The sequence below is a fragment of the Drosophila sechellia genome, chromosome 3R (assembly GCF_004382195.2).
Source record: "Drosophila sechellia strain sech25 chromosome 3R, ASM438219v1, whole genome shotgun sequence".
Lineage (NCBI taxonomy): Eukaryota > Metazoa > Arthropoda > Insecta > Diptera > Drosophilidae > Drosophila > Drosophila sechellia.
In genome coordinates this window covers 14169357-14194437 of record NC_045952.1, presented here as the reverse complement: position 1 = coordinate 14194437, position 25081 = coordinate 14169357, and the positions used below count along the sequence as shown (strand labels likewise).

The 25081-nt window shown below is 44.3% G+C and overlaps 2 protein-coding genes across 5 annotated transcripts in view; one reads left to right on the top strand and one right to left on the bottom strand.

Moving 5' to 3' along the window:
- The window catches only part of LOC6606400, an 88968-nt gene that overhangs the window by 25936 nt on the left and 37951 nt on the right, over window positions 1-25081 (bottom strand). For all 3 annotated transcript variants that reach the window (XM_032723246.1, XM_032723248.1, XM_032723247.1), the window contains 2 exons: window positions 13943-15168; window positions 9101-9825 (listed from right to left, as the gene is read on the bottom strand). In XM_032723246.1, coding sequence (XP_032579137.1) covers window positions 9101-9825; window positions 13943-15143 — 1926 coding nt within the window. In that variant the 5' untranslated portion in view covers window positions 15144-15168. The remainder of the gene's footprint in view (window positions 1-9100; window positions 9826-13942; window positions 15169-25081) is intronic.
- Window positions 770-4037, top strand: LOC6606397. Of its 2 annotated transcripts, none has more exons than XM_032723251.1 (3): window positions 770-1488; window positions 2717-3090; window positions 3169-4037. In XM_032723251.1, exons 1-3 carry the CDS (start codon window positions 971-973, stop codon window positions 3906-3908), a joined length of 1632 nt encoding a protein of 543 aa, XP_032579142.1. In that variant the 5' UTR covers window positions 770-970; the 3' UTR covers window positions 3909-4037. The 2 variants fall into 2 exon arrangements, with proteins under 2 accessions (XP_032579142.1, XP_032579141.1); XM_032723250.1 differs by having other exon boundaries at window positions 3166-4037.

Sequence of the window (25081 nt, the reverse complement as noted above, 5' to 3'; positions counted from 1 at the left end):
TCTTCCCGCATCCCCAGTGACATTAATAACGTGCAGTGCTCATTACTCAACAATTGTGTTTTTGTTTGCGGGCCCTTGTTTTTCCCCCTTTTGCCTCAATTTTCTCCCTTTTTTTAGTGGCTACTCCTGTTGCCAGAAGGGCAACTCGCAGACAAATGCGATCGAACATTAGCAGGCAATAAATTCTCAAAGGTAGTCTATTGCTTCTGGGGGCTTGAAAGAAAGCCGCATACTCTAAGATCTTATCGACGGGGCCACGCGGGCATTGGCGAGAAGTTAGTTGGCTGGCTAATTTGTGAAGGCGGTTCTGGGTTCACAGGTTAGGCAAACAAAGCCGGACACACCAATCGAGTTTGGCCCACTGACTTCAGCTGATTTCGAACTCAACTTGTGACGTATGAGAGCTGGCTTGGGGCCATCTCAAGTGGGTCGCCATATTTCCCAGTTCGACGCCGTACAATGCAATTTCTTTTTATTAATTTCATGCTAGGACGCATATGACAAACAATTGGCATTGCCAAGGAATCATGCACTGTGAAAATATAATATTTATGTTCTTTTGATATGAGCATGAGATTGGTGGTTGAATGAGTTTCTGGACCTTTTAAATGCATACTCCAATTTCTCAGAGTGTTGTCATATGTGACCAGGGATCTTTCGAGCGCGACCAGCAGGCGTATTCCCAAAACTCCGCGGTCCGCTCCTTTGGCCTTTGGATCTCGTTCTCGTGCTATAAAAAGCTGGACCGCTGGCCAGCAACTTTCAGTTTCAGTCTCTACGTTTTTCTAAGAGCCAAAAACGCAGCGGATGCCGCGGACTGGCCGCCTGGCTAACTGGCTTCTTCAAAGTGGCCGACGAGGCAGGAGTGGAGTGAAATAAAAATTGGCACAACTTCGAGAGACTGTAGTTGGAGTTGGAGTTGCTGTGTCCAAAGTCGCTCCTCGATCCTCCGTCCAAGGCGGCAGACAGCATGAGGCTCACGTTGGCCTGGCTCAGCCTCTGCCTGGCGATTTATTGCGGCGGTGGCCATGGCCATGGCAATGTGGTCCTATCTTTGCCACCATCGCTTATCGCCACGGCCACGAAGGCGGCCTTGAGCCACCAACGGCTGCAGCAGCAGCAGCATCAGAAAAAGGATGCACGCGTCCTGTTTGACAGCCCCGCCGATGCACTGCGCGATATGATGCACAACGGCAATGGCTATGGACCCATGGATTCTGGCAAATTTAGCCTCTCCGATGTGGAGCAACCAACAGCGCAGCGCTCTGAGGATTTTAATCGAAACGCAGATGATTTAGGGGCCAGGCAATCAGCGCCGCAGGAAATTGCAATGGGAATGGAACTGGGCATGGGCCTGGGTCTGGGACCCAACAACTATCGCACCACGCCCCCTCATCGGTATTGGGGCCAGCGTTGCCAGGGTCGATCCGGCGGATCTGGATCCAGCAAGTGTCCGCAGGAATACTATCGCACGATGTTGGCGGCCAGGTAAGGAATCCAGGATGTGGGTGACAAAGTGGCTGCCACAGATTGGCCAGCAGGTTCAAGGCTGCACAGAAGGAAAGTCGAGAAAGTTGAGCACCTCGTTTCCGCCTTACATGTAAACCGATTTGGCTGCCAAAGTACCGATTTAACCCACTGAGGCCAAAGCTGTACGTTTTTTAACGTCATTTATAGAAAAAGTTAGGTTTTCAATATTAATTGTTTTTAAGGGGTATCTTCACCTTCTTTTTGGCAAAGATTCAGCCTTAAATATTTATACATATAAATCTCATTTTAATCCACACCTTTGGCAAAAAGTGGGTTAATGCTAACCCTTCTCAGGGCGCCAGGCTCTGCCAAAAAAAAGGTTAACCCTCGAGAGGGGCTACAAATCGTCGACAATTTGGCTGTCGACTGGGAACACGCAAAACCAATTAATGGGCGTGAAAAAATCAGTACCGACGATTGCAGTTTTGTTTCAAGTCAGAGCCTGGAGACCGCCGCCACGTATGTTGATTTATTTTATAAAATAACAACTGTCAGCAAATTCATTGCCCCGAAACGAAATCGAAACGAAAACTGCATTACGAGTTTCACTTTTCATTTCGGCGAGTGAGAAATATTTTGCTCGCCCAGCTTTTGTTTTTATTTTAAAACATTTCTTTCCTTTCTTTGCTGCGGCTTGTAATTTAAGCGGAATATTATGTTGTGTTGAAAAATTATTGGGCGCTGCTATTAAAATCGATTTAATCATCTCAGGGCTGGGACCTTATCATTATTGTTTTCTGTTCGCTTAAGTTTGCCTTTGTTGATTTGTTAAATGTTTGATTAATTAACCATGAGCCCGCATAACTTTCGATTGTTGTTGCTGCTCTTCTAATTTGTAATTTTACACAGTAATTTCTGTGGAATTGCCTCAAATTGACTTTTGATTGAATCGGATCAGCCTGACAGCCTCGGATAAGCGAAGAGTTTAGGCGTTTTTTTTATTTTATTTTTGGGTCACAAGTTGTGAGTGGGAAAAAGAAGTTCATCAATTTGGTGTCGTCGGTTTCAGTTAATTTTTTGAAAAGAGAAACTCTGGCCAACAAGGGTAATTGAAACCCATGGCCAGCAACCCACGCTCAAGACCAAAGAGAAAAATGTGAAAATGTGCTGTTCCTTAAAGCGAACAAATGATGGGGCATTAATCAGACTATAGAAACCGTATGCCCTTATTATTTCTCTTCATCAGGAACAAAGAGGCGCTGTCCCGCCTCCACTTGCAGCTGAGTTCGATGCAGGATTCCGATTCTGGGGCCAGCTCCTCCTCGGATTCCGAGGAGGAAGATGTCGACGACGAGGAGCAGAGCAACAACGAGGTCTTCATGCTGCTAACTGGCGAACAGGATCTGATGAAGTTCCTGCACTGGGCCATGCAGCTCCTGTATCCCATTGAACGTCCTTTGGGCAATCTGAGCGATGGAGCTGCCGAGAACTACTATCCGGGCATGTTTCTCTGGAAGAAACTAAATCTGTCGGGCCATCTGGAACCCCCACTTATTGTGGATGAGCCCCAGTATGTGCTGGTCAGAAGGGAAAAGCTCTTCGATGGCTATCAATTTGGAGGTGAGTGTATTTTAGAAACTGCTATCACTATGGATAATCTTCTATAACTCGACTAACTCGACTGACTTTTTCCAGAAGACATGAGCAAGGAGAACGATCCCTTCATACCGCCTCGAGGTCGCAAGCACAGCGGATCGCTGGACCTGGACGCCCTGATGAACCGGTACGAACCCTTTGTGCCCAATCGCGGCAAGCGCGACAAGGTCAAGGATCTGTTCAAGTATGACGACCTGTTCTATCCGCATCGCGGCAAAAAGCATCGCAACCTCTTCCAAGTGGACGATCCCTTCTTTGCCACCCGGGGCAAGAAGCTGCAGCTCCGGGATCTTTACAACGCCGACGATCCATTCGTTCCGAATCGCGGCAAGCGGCACTTGACAGCCAGTGCCGGGAAATTGGGTGAGAGGATAGCGGGTGGTGGAAAATGGCCAGATGACAGCAACAACTACTGGCCGCTAAGAATGTCAACGCATAAAATTAATGGTTACGATCAATCAGTCAGGCCATCACTGTCAGTGGAGGATGCTGCTGCATCGTTGGCTTCTTGGCGACTGCCCGCTAATAGATTGCACTCGACAAGATCAATGTCAGCCGATCTGCCGCAGCAATTGCTCTTGCCACATGTCCGCTTCATTGGCAATCCGAACATGCGCCAGCAGCAGCATCAGGTGAAAACCCCATCCTGGCCAGCAGAGGAGCGCCTCCGGAGATCCATCCTGGCCCCGGGCGAACCAAACGATGCCCACGAGACACAATTAACGCAATCGCACCCGGCTAATCCACATTTGGTCACCGATACGGACAACCTAAACATTTAAATGCGGCGAGCGAATTTCGTTTTCGGATTGGATTTATTTGGCTTTTCAGTTTTCGGCTTGGGGCACCGTTTTCCTCGACTCATGTAGACACAACTATATGGCACACAATAAAGTACAGCATGCAATTGATTTTTAGAGAAATCGCATCGAATCGTAGCGAACTGAAGGTTGATCGGCTACATTGCCCTTGGGGACGCCTTTTCAGAACGGCACTGAGAGAAAATCTTTTCACTTGGCATAGGAGTCCTTTAGGTCAGAGCCTTAGCTGTGGATATTTTATATAGGTACTAGTTAACTTTTTATATACAAAAAATATTTCATTATGTATTATTTTTTGGATGTTTTTCATTGTTTGTTTATGTTTTTTATATCCGTTCTCATTAAATTGTATATATTATACAAAGCGTTTATTTTTCCCCGTGCTCTCTGCGAAGGTCTCGCCCCGTTGCCCTTGGCAAAGTTGTTGCAGTGCGAGTATTCCTATTTTAATTGTATTCATTGGTTAATTTATCGCTAAATGCAATCAGTATTGTGCCCAGCATCGCGTCTAGACTCCGTTGGAGCAGCAGAAACCCTGAAACCCAGCTGCAGACAGTCGGGCGTGGCACGCAGTTGATGCCACATCAGAGATATGCTGGCAGATATACAGATACACAGATATTGTAGAACAACGTCAGCCGGTAAGTCCGGCAGAAGAAAACCGAAAACAGCTGCTAAGCGACTGCAAAGGTCAGCCCCACAAGGGCCATGTAATCCCCAAAACGCGCATCAATCACGCGAGTTTAGCTTATTAGCCAAGCACTGGACCTTAAACAAAAAGCGGGAGAAGCACTGAATTTGTAAGCCACTGTGAACTGAAATTTTCCACTTCAACCGATTTCTGACATTGACATTGACCACATCGACATCAACGTCAAAATATTTTTCTTTTTCTCATTTTATTGTTGTTGTATTTTTGGTAAGCCCTCGGACCAGCTCGCTTTGTTTTTGAACAAATGACCATTGAAGGTCATAGCCAGATCCAAAAGCGGGCAACAACAAATTGGTTAAATAATATCGCACCCATGTGCTGCTCCATCTCCATCTCGATTTGGCCTCTTTATTTTTCGTTTTCTGGTAGCCTGACGTCCGAGCGATCGTACCGAAATCCCCTGAAGATCATTATAATTTCAATGGCACTTCATATGGAGTGTGTATATGCATATATGTGTACCTATGTTTGGTTAGAAGAATGCAAGCAAAGCCTGTCCACAAATACTATACATTTTCTTAGAGTTCAACTCTCGGCTGGGCAATGACACTTGAAGTGGTTAGCTCACGTGCAGCTTTTTCAGAGCCAGAATGGCTGAAGTCGAGGTAGAGGTACGCCTTCGTGGAGGGCACAGTTTGAGTTAGGTAAGCTTAGTGCTAAACAGCTGTGACAGCTTCAGAAGAAATCCCGCAGAAGCCCTCGCTTACTGTTCTTACATAACTCAAAACAAAAATCTTTTAGTACTGCATTCAGTCTTATTGGCAAAAGGTTGCGTGTAGGCAGCAGTGGTTTCGATTGTTCGAAATTTGTAAATTTTTGTATAGGTGTATCTTAAAACTATGCTGATACTGTTTGTTTGGTTTGGTTTTTACAAATTGGTCATGATGGTTATTTAGTTAATTTGGTCATTGCATATTGTATTGTCTTCTAAGCTTTTAATTCTTAAAGAGTTTTAAAATCCTGTGTCACGCGTGAGGATTCAATTCCATTGCTTTTCAAAACTCCTAAGATCGAGCAGCAGACTACTTTGTGTCACTTGTGGCAAGCGGCTGGGGGAAAAGAAAGTCCGGGCTCAGAAGAGCACTCACCGCACAAATGCGATTCCCAGTTGTGAGCTTCGATTCGGCATCAGCAAATTGGCTCAATTTTTGTGGCAAAGCCTTTGGTTTATTTTACTTTATTTTGACTCGGTGGCTGCTGATTTGCTTGTCGGAAAATATCAACGCATTGTCAGCGAGCCGAACTTGACAACTGGCAACGTGCAACGCTGCAACATTGCAACATTGCAACTCTGCTGCATTGCAACTCTGCAACTGCAATTGTAACGCGATCAGCATGAGTAGCTGGCAGCCTGTGACAGCGGCTTAATTGCTGTCTGCAATTATGATTGCTGCCGGTGAAATGGTAGAAGTCTTTTGTCGCTTCACTTTCATTTCAAAGTATCGGCTTCTCAGCTTTTCAGCTTCTCCCACAGTCTTTTTTTGTACTGATGATTTTCTGACTCCATTTGGCATCATCGGAGGCCTGTGGGATTTTCTTCGGTTTAGCGAGATCAACTCCTGGTTGACAAAAATAGTAACGTGCAGGCAGGCGCTGCCTTTTATTGCCATTTGTTTTGGCCCGTTCGCCGTTTGACGTTGACAAAAAAACGTCATTTGCAAATTGGGCAAAGACAACTTTCTCTAGGCAGCTGCGCCGTCGCATTTGCAGTCGCATTCGCATTCGCCAAGTGACAGAGCCATTGCATAAAGCCATATAGATAAACCTAAGGCAAGTCGTCGCCCACATTCATTAACAGCATTCGCATAATTGGCTAAAGCAGATACTTTTCGTGGGTTCATCGAACCAGCCAGACCTGGCCAAACCCAAATCCAAAAACAAAAATCTAAAAACTGAAAACTAAATCCAAGAAACAATCCCTGGGCGCAGCAGCAGCAGGCTTACGTCTTAATTTCCCATCGCCACTTTGTCAATATCTATAATTAAAATCATTTGAGAACACACGCAAACGGTGCGCCTGATTTATCAGATTTTCGAATGGCAGAAAGGCAATATTTATACACGTTGTCATGCTGAAAGCTTGATTGATGCATTAAGCTTACTTAGCCGCATAGTCGATGCTGACGAGCGCCAATTAATGGCTGCTTAAACGGGAAAACTCAGCCCCATCCAGTCAGTCGGTCGGTTTTCCATTCATCCAGCCAGCTTGTCCATGTAAAATTATGGAAAATCTGTGCAAAAGCCAGCTCTAATTGATACAGGAAGCGCGACGGAAAAAACGAGTTGCCATCGCCTGTCATGGATTCGCTTCGTTTCGTTTCGGTGCGTCTTAAATGGGTCAGGCGGTGATTACCGCCTCCACTAACGCATTTCATAACTACACTTGGAAAATAGGCTAGCCAATTGATTTCAATAGCAAGTAAAATGTGTGTTAATCTGCTTGGGACTTTATTGCAAATATATGTATTCAACTAGCAACTTTAGTTTTATAGGGTGATACAAAAGAGGTTAACTAAACATTTTGTTTCAACTTCTAATATCTTTTTTTTCACTCAGTGTATTCAAATTAAGCCTAAGGCCCCGCCAACAAGCGTCTTAGCAGTCTTAGCGTGTAACGGCAATTTCCAGCCAAAACGTTGCACTATTTGTCATAATAAATGTGCACAAAGGAGACATTGCCCCCAACTCGCTCCTCACCCAATGCTTTTGGCCCGAAAAGAAAGCTTTTTGGCCTGCGTGGGCAGCGCTGTGACACATTTTGTCATCATTAGGCACAGTTGCCGGCTAATAATTTCAATTTAGCCAAAAAATTAGTTGTATTCGTAGGTGGAGCAGGGGGGGAAAATGTGTAAAAAGGCGTTAATAACCGCAGTGTAAGGCCATAAGCCGACAGCCCACGCCAGGCCAAGAAAAACTAAGCCAAACTAGGTTTCGGCTTACTTCGTTTCGACTGCTCCAAAGAAAGGGGCGCTGGGGGGCGTGGCCGGGCATGCGATGGGTGTTAAGGTGATGACACTGATTATAAAATGCAGCATATGGCATATGGCACATGGCGTGCAGCATTCACTGCCATAAAGCCATCCCGGTTGATCAGCGGCGATAAAAACGCCTTGCTCTGATTTGGCGCGGTAAAAAACGCAGCTAAATCGCCGGCGTTTTGTGCGCGATTTGTGGGTGCTCCATTCTGGCACAAATGGGGAATAGGCACTTAAGTCGCGAAGTTTATTTTATCTGGAGCCTAGCACATGCATTGGAGAAATTTTATTTCATATGCACTTATAGAGTAGTTATCTTGAGAACACTAATGGCTAACATGAGTGTCACATAAAGTAAGGGTAACGCCTTGTCCTGAATTTCGCACTACTAAAAACGCTATAAAATCAGAGCATCTGTTGATAAAGAAGTTAAACCAATAAGTAGGAACATTCGAGAAAAAACAAATTAAGAATGATATTTAAACAGCATTCTTCTAAACTACTTAGTGGGAATTCGATAACATGTATTTCCTGGTATGTTACGTTTTAGGAACCCCATTTAGAATCTAATCGATATAATTCGATTCATAGTGCGACTTGCACACTTTTTTTCCTTTTTTCCTACCACTGACCACAAGAACGAATCATAAACGCAATGCTGGAGAAAATGCGCGTGCGTGCGTTTATGCTTCCGCCATGAGCGGCAAATAAACATAATAATAACAACAAAATCTAGCAGCTATGAGGAAAATTCATGCGAAACAGTTATAAAAGAAGACAGCACGAGGGAAAAGGCGAGGAAAAAATAAAAGAAAAGCAAATTAAAGCCCCGGCCGTTGACGTTGCCGTCATCGTTGATGTGTATGTGTAATATTGCGCTTTCCGGTAAAGAAACATAAAATTTTATGTACACGACCGATGACGACAAGCCAAACGACAGCCAAAGCGGCAGCGGAAAGTCGGGCGTGCAACACGGCGTATGCGTTACATATTACGGCTGTGTGTGAGATCGCCTTAACACATTTCTCTGTCACGCAAAATAATCATTTGCAAAATCACGCCGTGTTGACAGCAGGGGCAGAGGGGCGTTGAATGAAAGACTGGAACTAGGCCTAGTTTCAGGCAATTGTGTGATTACACAGCGAAAAAAAGTTGCAAGAATCAAAAACAAGAAAAATAGGTCAAATCCTGAATTCTATATTTTAATACATTTCCGCACTGATTTTTCTCACTGCACTTATGTGTGCGTTTGGTTGATGGGGACAGAAATGGTCGCTTATTATCATGTGAAAATGCCACAAATCGAGTCGCACCATTCAACAAACTGAGTCAAGTGGAGCAACCACCCAGCCCTTGCTCCATTCCCCAAAAAGTATCCCCCATTTAAGGCGCAAATTGCGCAACTTGGGAATGGAACAGCTCTGCATTTCCCAGAGCCAGCAACAAAACAATAAAGAGGCACTCACCTTGACACGCTCCAGATACTCCTGCAAAGCTCCGTACGGATCCTCGCCGTCGACGTCCAATAAATCCAGGCTGTGAGCCAGGTCCAGATTGTCCAGTGCGGCCAATTCAGAGTCGGCCTTATCGGCCAATTGCAGCTTATGATGATGATGCCCCTGAACGGGCGCCGCATGGCTTAAGAATTTCTTATCAGCTGTCATGGTGTGGCTGCCTGGCGTTGTTGCTCCTGTTGCCGATGTTGCTCCTGTTGCCAATGTTGCTCCTGTTGCAAGTGCAGCGGCAACATTGCTTCCGTATTGGCGGGTTCGCGGCATGGTTGCACAACCGGTGCTAAAAACGCTCGGAGCGCCAGTTGCCACAACAGATGTGGTGGCAGATGAAGTCGGCCGACCATCAACGTCTCCGTTGGCCGCCACATCACTTAATCCCGATTTGTAGCGCGTCGTGTCAGCGGCGATTGCTGACGTGCGGCCAGATGTTGCTGCCGCGGATGTTGCTGCTGCAACTCCTCCTGTTGCTGCAACTATTGCTGCCGGCACAGTCGCTGCCTGGCCGTTGATAAGCGTTTGATGGTGCTGCTGCTGTAGTTGGTTGCTGCTGCTGCTGCTGTTGCTAATTGCACTTTTCACATCTTCTGCTGGCATGTTGTTTTGATTTGTATTGCTATTGCACTGCATTTTAGTTAACTTCTTGACTTTGTCATGTTGCCGCGCTGCCTGCTGTTGCTCTGTAAGTGAAAAATAAAGCACACAAAAAAGATTATAAGCTTGGCTAATCTCGGACATATATCTGCACATAAAGCTGTCATTGTATGGACGGCGCACCCCCAACAGTTTCCAAACTGCAAAGGAAAATGAAAAAGCAGCACAATTCCAGACACATGTGGCTTAAGCCGAATTCGCGAAAATTTCTGCGCTAATCGCCGCGAATTGTCCACCAAATGTGTGCCATTTAAATTGTCATAAATTTTGTAACAGGCCCCGCACATGTGTGGACTTAACTCCTTTTTCATATGGCATATGTGTGTTTGCCTGCGCGAATGTTTTAATTAATTTCGTACGGGCTCGAAAAAATTGCCGGCAATTATTTACATGCACGAATTTATTGCTCACACCAACCTCAACCATTTCCCGAGTGTTTCCCATTATTTATCTTCAGTGGAGTTCTATTATGGAGCTGGAGAGTCACGCCCAACGAATATGGGGCCTTTGAATTTATGTCGCTTTTGAAGCTTGTAAATGGGTCATCGCAATCAGCTAGATATTTGTACCTTATATGGGCAACCATGACTAATTTTGATACATTTAATATTTCAAAGTAGCTGTTTTTGATCATAAGGCACACGTTATTTCTATGTTAAGATCCTTACCCTAAAGTTTAAAACTCAAAACTGTAATCGAAAAGACCACATCTTTCCAGACCCTCATAGATGCTAATAAATTCCCAGCGAATCGAATCGAATTTCGCATAGGGGCTAAGGTTATTTGAACTTTTGTCAAACGGAAGAACCCCACCAAACGGCCGGCATTTGTCTATATACATCTATTTATATATACGTTTATTTTATTTCCTTTTTTTATGTTGTTTTATTTTCCGCCTTTTCTGGTCGGCGGGGGCAAGTGAAACGGTTAAAGAGCGCTTGTGTTTGTTGCTGCGTTGATTTTATGGGTTTGATTTGATTTTTGTTTTTATTGCGCATGCGTGCGTTCGATTGAGTTTTTTGATTAAGTCGTACACAGCAATTCCTAAAAGCCAACAGCAACAGGGGTCTTTTGGGCCGCATTCAGTGAGCGTTGCGACTCCACTTCTGCTGGTCAAAAGGAGCTTGGCATTTAAAAATTCTGAATCGCATGCGTTACACAACGGCCCGTGGCGAGCTCGTAAATCAGCGGCTGCAAACGAGAGTCAGTCAGCGGACGACAGGGACAGTTGGCAACATTTTATGGGGGTCTCTCTGCCAATTGATCGTTTTGGGCCGATTGGCAGGCCGCCAGTTCAGTTGAGTTCAGCTCAGCTCAGCCAAAGCCAGGCCCACACTCGGCTGCACTTTTCTCCTGCTGCATTTATCTTTTTTTGTATTTTATTTCTGCATTTCAATTGTGCAACGCTAACGGTACTACCGGCCCATAAGGACGGGTCTCTGCCGCCGTGTGGGTGACGCGTCGCGAGATCATGGGAGGTCTTCCTCCAATTTCGACCCACTTCTTACTCGCAATCCTTTTTTCAAGCGACACATAAGGCATATAATATTTTAATTGCCTAAATGATGCTAAAAAATTAATTTTCTACATTTATTTATCAAAGCTATTTGTTACAGCTCCTAATCAAAGTCATGCCTCCATGACGAAAAGAGGAATTCCAAATAAACAAACATATTTAACTCATGTGACATTACGTTTGCATATACCGACGAATATTTTTAATTTAAGCCATAATTTGGCTTTCTAATTAGCAGTTTAAAACGGGGATATGTACACATACATACCGGACAGAAATAAAATTCGCAATCATTGTTCTATTTGATGATTGGCCATAAATTCTATTCATAATTTATTTTACTTTTTGGTGAGGAACTGTGTACTCGTTCGCATTTTGTGGCTCTGCAAACACGAACAAAGAGCTCGAAAACAAAACATTTGTACGCATTTAGCTTATTTGCTTATTTACTTGAAATAAAATTGTTTGCCGGGTGTGTCCGCTAAATGGCCACCGTCCATTCACCACCGATGGGCGTGTATGTTGATTTTTATTGTATTTTTCATTTTGCGGCTGCTGATTGATTCGCTGTCTGAGGTCACTTCAACGTGATTAATTGTCGATTGGTGAAAAGCGGGGGCAGTGTGTGCCTAATTGAAAACAATGCAAAAGTACAAGCCATATTGCTAGCGAAACACACACTCGTAGAAAGTACGGGTCTGGTCAATATTTGCCAGTGCAGCTTGTGCACTTTATGCAGTTGTTATTTTCCCCCCATCAGGTGGACCTACCTCAATGCATTTCATCTGGACTGGCCGCCGAGTGGCGCAGAATGACTAAGAATGAGTAAATAAATAAAATGAAATGAGCTCAGCAGAAGCTGTCAGCCCGGCAAAAATGCACCAGCGAGCACTCGGACACTTGGACACGCGATTAGCGGGCGATGAGCAAGAAGCAGTCCAGCATCCAGCGTCCAGAATCCAGATGCGAAAAACTCTGAACTGACGTGTGTCGGGTTGGGACAACGTCTTCGTCATGCCGATCAGCGCAGATCAGAGGCGCCCTAAGACGCCGCCCGAATGGGGATAATTCTCTGGGCTTACATCGATACCCTTTCCAGGGAGCAGCCACCATTTATGGGATGGAAATTGGTCATTTTCCAAGGGAAAATTCTTGGAAATTTGTAGTAGTTTTTTTGCTTCTTGTTAAATTATTATTCTTCAAGACAATTTGGCTTATGAATACTTTCCGACTTTCTAAGAATCCTTCAAGAGTATTTATGTATTCGACATCCTACTTTTTGGGCAAACTAAGGGCTGGGCTCTTGGAGCTGGGAGCCTGGGGGCTTGGGTCTTTGGAACTGACGGGCTCTGGCGGCTTTCAAGCCTCATTTGCCTATCAAAATGATATAATACGCACTTATGACGTCGATTGCCGTGTGTACGTGTTTCCTGTTGCGCCTTTTGTCGCTGTCTTGCTGTTTTATTTCTTCTTTTTTTTTGAGATTTTCATTTTTTATTTTTTGTGTGCAAAACTGCAGTTTATGGGGCGTAGCTGGAATCAAATGGAGTGCACTTTACGGCTGGTGACAATGCTGACCGGGGAGTGTTTCTCTTTTGAGCGTTGTGTTTTTTTTTTTTTGGGCCGCCTGCAAGTGCGTTTTTGAGCTGCACCCAAACGGCAATCGTTCGACTTTTACGACTTTCCCAATTGCCGGTCCTATGCAGACGCATTTATAATAAACATTTTTCACATTATTAATGCCCACAATGGGCGGCAGACAGTTTATGGGTAAGTTTTTAATGCCGCCTTAAGTGGCTTTTTATTAAACATTGCGGCATTTAATTGATTTGTAATAGATTCGACTCTTTATATTAAATGCCAAAGGTGTGTGCCATGTTAACGGAAATCCAAAGGCTCCACGTCATGCATAATTCATGCACTTCTTTCGAAGTCGGAACAATGTAAAGGAAAAGTAACACAAAAAAAAGTTATGCACACGCCCAAAGTTTCTATAAATTTCCCTTACGTGTCAATACTTAATTTATTTACCAAGTATTTTAGTAGCGCATTTAATTGCCTTCAATTGATTTCACTGAATTCGCAAGTAATTGGTCGTGCAAAAGTGATTCAGATGCTTGAGATTCATTCTCTGAAATGTAATTCAGATATCTGGCATTTATGTATTATCTCTGGATCGACAAACACGTATATCGCAGAACAGGAAATGACGAGGATCTGAGCTGGCTTTCGGTTCCGATGACCTTCGGTGACTTGGCTGCCCTAAGGGGATAATTAAAGCACTTAGGATACCGATAAAAATCACATAAATCACATTAGTGCATATACGGAAGTAAAATATCAACACTAGAATATTAGTTTATAGCCATATAAGTATTTTATGTGCTCCATATATTTTATGAACTTCTTTAGATACTTTTTATGATCCCACAGTTGGCCAGACAGAACCCCGGCTTCTATCAATTAATAACAATAAGAATGCGGCTAGTTAATAGCCTAATGAGTGTGAGTCTAGCCCAGTCCGATATTTCCCACAGTGTGTACACTATATGTGCAACATTTCCGCCCCGCCGACAATGCGACTTAGTTGCCAAATCTGATTAAGCGGGCGAACTGAAGAAACTTACCATTTCCTGCCGCAAAGGCGGCGATGCGCTCCCTAACCGAACGTCTGGGCTCGTCATGGGCTCCAATGATGTTGCTGCTGCTGTTGCTGTTGCTGCTGCAGCTGTGCGGCAGCAACACATGTGCTGCTGTTGCCGTTGAGTCATGGCTAGGACTTCGCTTCACCATTGTCGTTTTGATCACAGTCTTAAGGCGGCTGGGCGTGGTCGGACGCGCTGCAATGCGGGGCTTAGGTGTTGTTGCTGCTGTTGTTGCAGTTGCCGCTGGTGTCGCCGCTGTCAATGTTGCTTTATCGTTGCACAGCACTTCTGTGGCAGCACCCACAAACTCTTGGGATGTTGCTGCTGGCAGCCCACACTCGCCAGTTGCAGTTGCTGTTGCTGTTGTTGCCGTTGCTGTTTCTGTGTCTGTCGCTGTCGTAATTGTCATTTTATTCTGCGACGACTTCGGTGAATCAATTTTCGAGTTGCTATTGCTATTCGTTTGGGGCTCGGCGGTGTCGGGTAATTTACAATAATTACAGTGCGGCTTGTTGTTGTTGTCGTAGCTTAGTGTATTTTCCTTATTGCTATGTTGCTGTTGCTGTTGCAATTGTTGCTCTTGCTGCTGCTGCTGTTGCAAGCTATTGCTTAGTCTTTGGGTTGGTTGTCGCTGCTGCTGCTGCTGCTGGTGTTGCTGTTGCTCATTGCCACTTTGCGGGCTCTTTGTGACAGCGCAAGTTTTAGTTGCTGCTTTGTTGCTGTTGCTGTTGCTGTTGCCTTTGTTGTCCTGCCGCCATTGTTCGGAAAGATTTCGTTGATTCATTAATATCAGCGCCACATTTCCGTCGTCTCTTGGAGCAGCGGCGATATCATTGGCCTCATCATCTGCTTTATCGCCGCCACAGTCGGAGTCGTAGTTGCAATCGTCGTAATCGCTGTGGCAATCTTGGCGTCGCCGCGGCACATCATCAATATAGCTGAAATCGCTATCGACGAATATATTTCTGGCATGCAGCGTGTTCACATTCGACTTGTTGCTGCCCCCGTGGCTCTTGGCCTGCTTCAGATTGTAGCGCCTCCGCTGCGGACAGCAGCAGAACTTAACGATGGATCGATGGAGTGCTGGCGGCGATGTTGGCGATAGTGTTGGCCGATTCGGCGTCGCCGGCGTTGCAATGTCAGCCCATTTCTCGATCAATGCCAGCTCGCGAGCATTGGACATTGTCGTATAGCCATGCAGGGTGATTCTGCAAGATTCAGAGGTGGAGAAGCCATTAGATTAGTAAAATAATATAACTAATAATATATAGATAAATGAAAAAATCATTAATATAATCTAAAATATACATGTCTTCTGAACAACTTAATATTCAATTTACCCAACTGTAACTCCCTGACACACCTGTCTCGCATATAAACAATAAACTCGACGATTCTCCAGGCGAATCGAAAAGGAAACCATAAATTAATTACATACAAAAACAAAAATCAATTAACCACATTTCTCAACGCGTCTCGGCTTTTCACCAAAAAGTTTCCTCATTCCTGCCGCGGAATGGAGTGGATTGTGGATTGGAGCTCCGTTGAAAGCCGATTCGCTGCGCACATCACGGTGTGGACTCTTGGCCAGCATCGCCATCTGTGCGTCATGGCAGCAGGAGCCACAGCCACATCCACTTCCATATCCACATCCCCAGCAAAAAGCAGAGGCAAAGCCACAACGTGTTTTAATTGCCAGCCGCTTTTTGCGCAACACTTTCCACGGGCACCACTTCTAAGTGACCGCCAAAATGTTGAGCTGCTGTTTTGCCGGCAGAAAGCCGGCTGTCGATGCATGATTAACTGCCCGTGCGGACCAGCCAACTGAAAACTGAAAACAGAAAAGTGCAACCTGCACCCTGCGAGCCGCAAACTGCATTTAATTGCATTCGCTGCATCCGCGATTTTTGGCCGCAGGGCAGCTCGACAGCAGGTAGCCGAAATCTTGCTGATCTCACAAGATCCCAGAGTTCCCCATTGCCGTTTGCCGCCCACCGAAGTGCACCTAGCCACTCCGACACTCGCTGATTAATTTGTTGTGGCAGGAAGCACACCGAGAGAAATAATCACTAAGTGCTTTAAATGCTATTTAGATCGGACTCAAAACAGATGGGTCTATTCTAGCGATGAGTGTTGGTGTTGGTTCCTTTTTAAATAGATTATTTAAAGGATAGTTTGAGACCTGCCTAAGCCACTTCTAAGTTTAGGCTAGAATATTTTCTTTCGGTGAGCATGCGGAACGGCATTTGCATTTGGGTCGGTTGCGAACTCGACTAACTGCTACCTTATTGGCCAGCGGGCTTGACCTTCAGCGCTGGCCCCGGCTAAAAGCTTTTCGCCGTGAAAGTTTGCCTCGGAAATTCCATTCCTTTCACCACATTGCCGCAAAAGCGTCGCCTCTTTGAAGGGGGGCGTGGTCGGGGCTGTCAAACGTTTGACAAATTAATTTCAATTGTCTAATGCACACACATGCCGCTTATCTTTCACTTTATCTATTGTTGCGGCCGAGTGAAAATAAATTAACAATAAATAATTTTAATTATTTCATGAAGATGTCAAATTACACACGCCCTCGTCAAAAAAGCCAGGCTCTTTGGTAAGTTTTTTGTCGGCTTTTTTTCTATTTTAGCCTGGGTCCGCGAGTCGGCTTGATCTTTGCCACTTACGGACGGCTTTTGTGGCGGCTTGTGGCACAGCTGCGCGCTCTTTGTATTTATGATTATTTTCCATTTTATTTTATTTATTAAATTTGTGTGTTTGCCAAAGCCCCGGGCCGCGGCCACTTTTCGGGCAGCTCTAATAGGATTTGTTGCAAATCGTAGGAGCTGTCCGCTTCGCTGACGGCCAACGTCGTACAATTAAAGCCCAAACGGGTCAAGCTCCTAGTTGGATTTCTCCCAGCGATCAGCCCAGTTTTTTGATGCTTCTCCATACGAAAATATACCTTTTGAAAACCTAAACCAATACAATAAATTATCAAGATATTAAATCGTAAAAGAAAACAATGAATTATTGTGGGCTAACTTGGGAAACTTCATCAATTTAATGAAACTTACAAGGAAACCTGCCATCAGCTGGGCTACCAACTATTTGTCAAATATTTTAGGGCCATAAAGTCAGTGGGTTGTGCTGCAGTTTATCATATGGCCCGACTATCAGGTGCAGCTGGGCTAAGAAATACTCTTTATCTTGGCAAAGAGATACCCAAACTAGGGTGATTCCGTTGTGACATTTGGATTAGACAGATCCTCATTTCTGGGCGCTCCCTTATCTGCCAGCTGATATAGCCGTGCTGCGGTAATCCGGGGCACGTATATAAAAAACGATCGTAAAGCGACGAAATGGCATCGGAAACATAAATTTAAATATGCCACAGCGATGACTTTGGCTGCTGCCCCTTTTTTTCCCCATCTGCGTAATAAATCCGAATGCGGTATGGATATAAACCGTGCTTTATTTGTGTGTTATTGTGATTTATGGGCCTGCACATGCCGTGCTCTTTTGGAGTATGAAATTAATATTGAAAAGCTACTAAGTCCAGACTTACGCATAAATTAAAAGTTAAGTAGGTAGGCTGTCGTGCCTCCAAGTCGCCCTACTAAGTATTTTTGTAATCCACAACAAAGACTGAACAGCAACAGAAACCGAAACAAAACAGCCAACATATCGCGGCTTCTGGGGCGATTTTCTCGCATGTTTAACTCGTGATTTATGGGCATCAACAGCCGGCGAATAAACACAACATTTTTGCACATTTGCATTGCAATTTCAATGCATTTGACATCGTAAATATTTGCCAATGCATTAACTCGCCCCCCGCCAATATATGTATGTATAAATAAATCCATGTGCGCATGCGTGGCACGTAGTTGGTTCGATTGGCGTTTTATTTATGAAGTCTAGACTCTCGATTTGGCGTACTTATAATTAGCATTCGGCCAAATCGAGCTATATATAGGTAGTGTCGCATAACGGTAGCCCGAGTTCTATGAACCGGCGATTGTGTACCCGTATGTGCAACTATATATACTGCCCGCTGGCGACTGCCAGCTTAGCTAATTGAGGCCTGGCCGAGGCTTTGTGTCAGCCAGATCGTCACTTTAGCAGGGGCCAGCGGACTGTCGATCTGGCTGGCAATCGATCAATCAGCCAATCAATAAGTCAATCATATGCACGGCCAATCGGCAGAGTGCATACAAATTGCCGCAATTGTCTATGCCATGGCATCTCATAAGTGCATTACTCGGCGGAGTTCGTGGAGTGGGAAAGTTTCGCTTTTCGTCGCCGATTGCTGTGTGAAATAACATATTCGATGGATTTAAATACGCATTCGAATTGATGCCCCCAGATCGGAGGAAAGTTTTCCAGCCCAGGGCAAGGCAATCAAGGCGACATTAGCGCTCCATGCCGATGGCTTTTCCAACCAAAGATAGCGATGCACTGCGGGAAAATGTTGGGAACTTTGGGTTTCTTGTTCAAAATATAAGAAAAGTTTCTGTGAAATGTCCAATTCATCAAAGAGTGGATAATGGTGTGAATTGTTGATCCTCAGAGAACAAGTACCTATATTATACCAATTTATTTACCCAATTTGTTTTTCTTTGTGTATATCTGCTGAAGCTTAAGCTATTGCTATTGCCAACCGGTCAGCCCGATTGCCTCGTACGATGTCTATTAATGTTGCCCATTAACCTTTTGACCCGCGATTGCCAGGCTGCACAGACTGCAGTTGCAATGCGTGGTAATGACTCTCTTTCTCCGCTTTGTCTCTTTGGAATGGCTGCTCTCTTCACGCAAAAATGCGCAGAAGCTAAACGCTTTGGTTTTTTTTTTGGTACTACTTCGTTTTCTTGGCCTACGAATTGGCCATTTATTATTGGCTAGTGCGCAGCGCACTGCTTCCAGGCGAATTTGTTGCCAATTTGTTGCGCCACGAAGTTTGTCGTTTGTTCGGTTCGCCCAATTAATTTCCGCATTTCCCAGACCAGACAAACTTGGCAATTAATTTCTGCAGTTTGCATTTCTTCAACCTTGTTGGCCTGACCTTTTGGCTCAAGTGATTCACGCCAACGCCACACGTCAGCTTTTGGCTTTCTGGATTTGGCATCGGTTTCAGTTTTAAGTTTTCCGTTTTGGCTTGACGGCCTGCGCCTAACGAGAATGGCCTGGCATCCTTTTTTTTCTCGTATTTCCTCCTTTGATTCGCTCTAAGTCGGCAATTAATCAAAGCGCCTTTGGCCACGACGGACAAATCCTTTTGTATGCACTCACATTCGCTTGTATGTGGCGTATATGGCTAACGACTGACAACGCAAATGGCTAAAATGACAGCGGGCCGTGGTCGCGTCATGAGTCAGCCGATGGGCAACGGTAACGTGGCCAATGCGTTTGCATCTTGCCTCTTTTTGGGCGGCTTCTCCCACTCCTCCCGCAGTGCAACCCAGTTCTCCTCGGGTCTTCCCACCACCCCACTAACTTGGCTGACTGACAGACTACGCTGACAGGCGATGCCAAAGGCCACAAACGCAGACCGGATTGAAGTGAAGGCTTTTTATTGAAATTACCTTGGTTGCCCATTTCTATATCCCGCTGAGTGCATAATAAGTTTGTCAAAAAATTTAACAAACAAGATGAGAAAGAGCTGGACAAGCAAAGTGAGTTCTTTCTAGCTAATACAGAATAGCAGGGTATGCTAGATTCGTTGAAAAGTTCCTTTAAAGTAATAAGTACACACGGTTTTATAACACACGATATAAAAACCATATTATAATCGATCTATGGTTGTAAATTACTCCCATAAACTTTAGCAAAGGAAAAATCTAATTCGCCGGGCAGTCTGAGCTTGTTCAATTTGAAAAATCCAAATTGCGCCCGGCAGCGTTTTGATTACTCGACTCGAGTTCCAGTTTCAGGGACAAGGACAAGGACGCGTTGTGCAAATACTCGACTTGGCAAAATGTTTGCCCGGCAATAATTGGCGGCATTATTGACGCTTTCCGATAGCCACTCAATGCGATTAGTTTGCGATCGGGTGTGTGTAAGTGTGTGCCCCACCTGCAGCCGTTGTGCGATTGAACTTCAAATCGAGAAATTCAATTGTTGGCCATGCGTGGTCGTGGCCGGGGTCTCTTTGGCAAAGGCCAAGTTAATGAAAATATCATTACAGTTTAGCCCAGAGCGTAACAATGAGCGGCCGGTAAAAAGCGGGGCTTGGCTGCTTTATTGGCACATGAAATATGATCGCTTCTCGTTTCCTTTTCAGAGAGATATGTATGCCTTATTTCTTCTTATTTTTCTGAGGTGCGTGCCAAGCGGGCATTATTCAGGCAGCGCTCAGCGAGTCAAAACGCTTTGCGCGTGCTTGTCAAAAACGTCCAAGTTCCCTTCCCTTCCTCCTGCTCGCCAAAGTCTTGGCCAAGATTAAGCTAAAAAGTCCGCAATCTTTGCGCGCAGCTCTGAGCGGCAAACTGCTGTCAATTTGACAAATGCGCCGGGCTCAGCGATTGTGACAGTTTTAGCGAGCCCGTAATTAAGCATACGCGCACATGCATAAATAGCATAAATATTAAGCAAAAACAAAGCAAATTCACCCAAATGCACTCCTCTCGGCTGCCAAACAGGATGACAAATTGCCCGAGTGCCGGGCCTTGGAATTTGCTTATCGCATTTGGTAATTAAAATAATGCACAGAAAGGTGTCAAGGACTCTCGACGACGGGTGAATTTTAAAGAGTGGGCTTTTGGCAACACCAAACAGCAGGTGGTGGCACGTTCAAGCTGAGTATGCGGGCTGCCACAGTGCGTATGCGCAATGTTGAATGTAAAAACGGTGATATAGGTGCTTTAAAAAGATGAAAACTGCAGATAAAACATAAATTTAAGGCAGCTCAAGTGAGCACTAACTATAATAAATTTAAAATAATATGTTTAGAGTTTTTATCTAATCAATGATTTTCTATTCACATATGCTTATTAAAAAGGCCTAACAGGGCCAGCCTTTTTTCCTTTCTGTAATTCTCATAATCAAAACCTTTTAAAACAAAAGCATTTGCAAGCTGACAATGTGAACAGCCTTGAGTTTATCTTGTTCTCTCATTAACCGAATTCGTAATTTTTGCTAACCCACAATTAACCAGTTGACAATTATTTTTCAAGCCTTGTCGCCGAAATGATCTGGTTAGTCTAACAGTAATGAAGCAAACGGAGCCCAACCCCGTTTGAGGGGCTCACTTCACAATAAATGTCAACATTTTGGCACGTTCAGCTGGATTCCTATTGGAGTACTATATGTATGCATACTCACACCAGCGGGCACGTATCTAAGCACGCGATCTGCACCGCAAAAGGCAAAACGGTTCAACGTATTTGCATAATTTACCTGCAAAGAAACAACAGACACATAAATTAAATATTTTTTCGCTGGCAAAAAGTTGGGGCTTTTTAAAACAACTCGTATGGAAATAATATTTAAAGACCAGGCCACACCTCTTGCAATAAATTGTGTACATATTGCTGTCGCACACATAATAATTAAATGCACTAAAAAATGAATTAAGCGCGCTGCACCGCTGAACTGCCACGAGATGCGGAATCGAAAACGAAATCGAAAGACGTCTGCACTGCCGGCAATTTCATTGATAAATAAACGGGAAAAGTGCTTTTTCCCGAATAAAAAATCAAGAAAAAATCCGAAAAAAACCCACCCGAAAAAAGTGAAAAATATGTACGCCCTATGGCGGGGCAGCTTGCTGCACGATGCTTCCTGCACAATATGCAACAATTTGTTGCACGTCCGGATGTTTACAACAAAATAAACATAACATATCGCGCGCGCATTCAATTCACATCAATATCAAAATCAGATTCGATTCGAATTTGAATTTGAATTCGCATTTGACTTGCATGCATAACTCGTTACAGTTTTGTTTACTCGGGGGATCAAAGTCGCCAGTGGATTTTATATATATAACAGGCCCGACCATAATTGGGCCCAATCAATCAGACGGCCGGTGATTGCTGATCCGATCGATTGAACACGATGAGCCGCTAATCTGCCAGTTGACCCACATCCCGAGTATCTCGCATGCATCTCGGATGCATCTCGGATGCATCTCGGTTGCATCTCGGAGTATCGAGTACCCACATTCGAAGTGCAGGTGAATGCACCCGACTTATTTTGTTTACTAATGATCGCCACAATGCAGTACCGCTAGCCTCTTATTTTCCCGAGTGCCCCGATCCGTTTGAAGAGTCGTAATTGTTCTCTAAATTATTGGGCGAATGGTACGAGGGCTTGTCGCCACCGATATCTGTCTGTCTGACTGTCTGTTTGTGGCTTTTTGTACATTTCGGTGTCTGTCTGCGGCTTTTGGGTCGTCATAATGAGGTGCCAAACGTAAATATGAATAAGAGAGTTTTCCACATGCCCGACACATTTTCGTGCTCCCCCTTTTGACAGCGAAAAATGTTGGGTTCTTTAATGAGATTTCCGAAATCTCAATCTTCCAAGATGCTCGATGCACTCGACGAAATACAAATAATACATATTTTAAGAATGAAGAATAGAAATTATGGTAAAATTTTTATATTAATTTTAGGAGTTTTTAATAACTTTATAAGTCATTTTAAAGCAGCTTGTTGAGCAAACAACATAAGAAAATGACTGGGGTATATGACCTTAAGTAGGAAATTCTGGTCAGAAGGTTATGATGTTCTATATTTCTACATAAAAATATTATCATTACACTTCTCCTTTCTTCAGGTGTGGTAAATGTATATTTTCAATGTTAATTCGTTGCCATGTAAACCCTTTTGTGTCCCTAATGAGCCGCCCATGTGGTAAACCCTCTGAGGCCGTAACTCATTCTTGGCTCTATTGCTTGGAGGAAAAAAAAAAACAAACACAGCTGCTGGGCCCATTGAAGCTCACAATTGTTTGGACACAGTTGCCCCAAAAATGAAATAAAACAAAAAAAAAAAAAAATAAAGAAAGAAAAATGGAAAACCGAAACTGAAACAATTTACAATAAATATGGGATGGGAAAAACATTTGGCATGACCGAAAATTGGGGACGCCTTAGTGCTCCCAATAGGCAATTTGTTTATTCCATTTGATATCTTTCTGATCGAATTTTGTTGTTTTTGGGCAAAACCGCAGTGCGCTGATAGAATTGTAACAACTGTCGCGGCATAAATAAAGCTATTATGATTTATGCCGACCAGACGATTACGAAACTCGTTAGAATGCTCCAGCCACGGGCCAATGAATCGAATGGATCGCACTCTGAGGACCGTGGATTATTTGCATGTCTAGCGCCAATAATTCTAAGGCCTGCACTCCGATGATATTCCAAGTGGTTGGCGGCGGCACCACCACCATCCTGCCCCACTCTGCACCACTTCTGCACCACCTCGCCGCACTGCAGCACCGCTCAGATTTCGACGTTTTGATATGGCGTGAGGCTATATTGGCAATCTTCTGTGGGCCCATCCATCGGCTCTTTCTGATTGTGAATGTGCGTGGAATTGTAAATATCTGCGACTGCAATTGCAATTAAAAGAAAGCAGGCGTTTGAGGGGTTTTCGGGGGTTTTCTGCCTTCTCGAGAGGGGACATACGTATGTACATACCAGCTGCAAATGCAATCTGCGAGCATGGCTTTTGTGCATGTAAGCGGCTCTTTTTATAAGCATCGCTTATCAAGCTGCAACGCCTTGTAGTTGCTGTTGCAACTGCAGCAGTTGTTGCAGTTGTTGTCATTGGCAGATGCAACAGTCGATTGGCAAAAGGCAGCACGCAAAAGTACAACAAATATAAATGTACTGACTTGATGAACGAAGTTAAGAATACCCTTAGATGAGGATGGAATATACATAAACGGCGAATGTAACTATATAGTATATATGTTAATAGATCTAATGAATTTCATTGTGTGCTCTTAAGCCTAACATATGTTCTTGTATAATCCAAATATATAAGATTCTGGGCAAAATTATAGATACCAGACTGCAAAGAAAAACCAACGCGAGTGAAAATCAGAGTGAGTCATGGAAATATGGTCCCAGATGGAGATGGCGAACGAGAACGGCCCACAGACAAAAGCCTCATTAGGTGGGGTCGGTCTACAGCGATGGTCGTCGTAGGTACTGGGGTACTGCCTCTGGAGAGCCGGGACTTGCAACGTGGTGCTTGCAGAAGGGAACTTGCAACTCGGTTTGGCGATCGTCGTTTCAATTTCAGTTTCAGCGTTGGCGTTGAAAGCGCGTCGAGCACTCCTCTTTAACTACATAGTTACAGTCATTGCAGGATCCGCACGATCATCATTATCGTCATCATCATGTTGCGCCCATAAAGCGAATTATGCCATTTGCGTAAATTATTGTCAAGTGGCCCCGGCACACTAAATCATAGAGATGCCAGGCTCCTGATGCCCGATACTGGAGTTGTTTTTCACGCCAATCAAATGGTTATGGCTTACTCTTAGTTCGCTATTATTTATTATTATTTTGTTTGTATGCCGCGGAAAAGGAGTGAAATCAAGAGTTCATCGGAGTTGACCCACAAAATGTGGTTAACGATATCCCTCCGAAATCCATATTTATTTTTGCGATGGCCTATTAAAATATACAACTTTATAACTTGTTCCACTTTTTGGTGCGTTCCATGTTCTCGAGCTGCTGGCTCCTTCGAACTTTCTTATTAAGAATTATATATGCAGCCATAATGAAAAGCCATAAAAAATGATACTTATAAGAGAGCAGCTCGTCGCTCCTCACCCTGTGGCACAGTTGCCACATGCATGTGGGGATCTTCGGCGCAAGAATTTGACCCAGAAATTGAATGGAAGTTGCAGTTGCAATAACGCGGAAGTGTTCTTTTTTTTTTTGGATTTTTACAGCGTTTTATTGCCGAATACTGGAGCTTCTGATGCTGAGATGTGGCTGCCTTTCAGCGGGTATAAATAAATTTAATGACTCAATTTGTAATGAGAAATGTGGGCTGTTTGTTTGCACTGATCGCCCGAAGATTGCACTCGTAAGCTCCACTTGCAGATTTTCGCCATAATTCTGCTTAAATTGAACGGATCGCGCTGCTGTGTTTGTTTTAATCAAAGGACCATTCA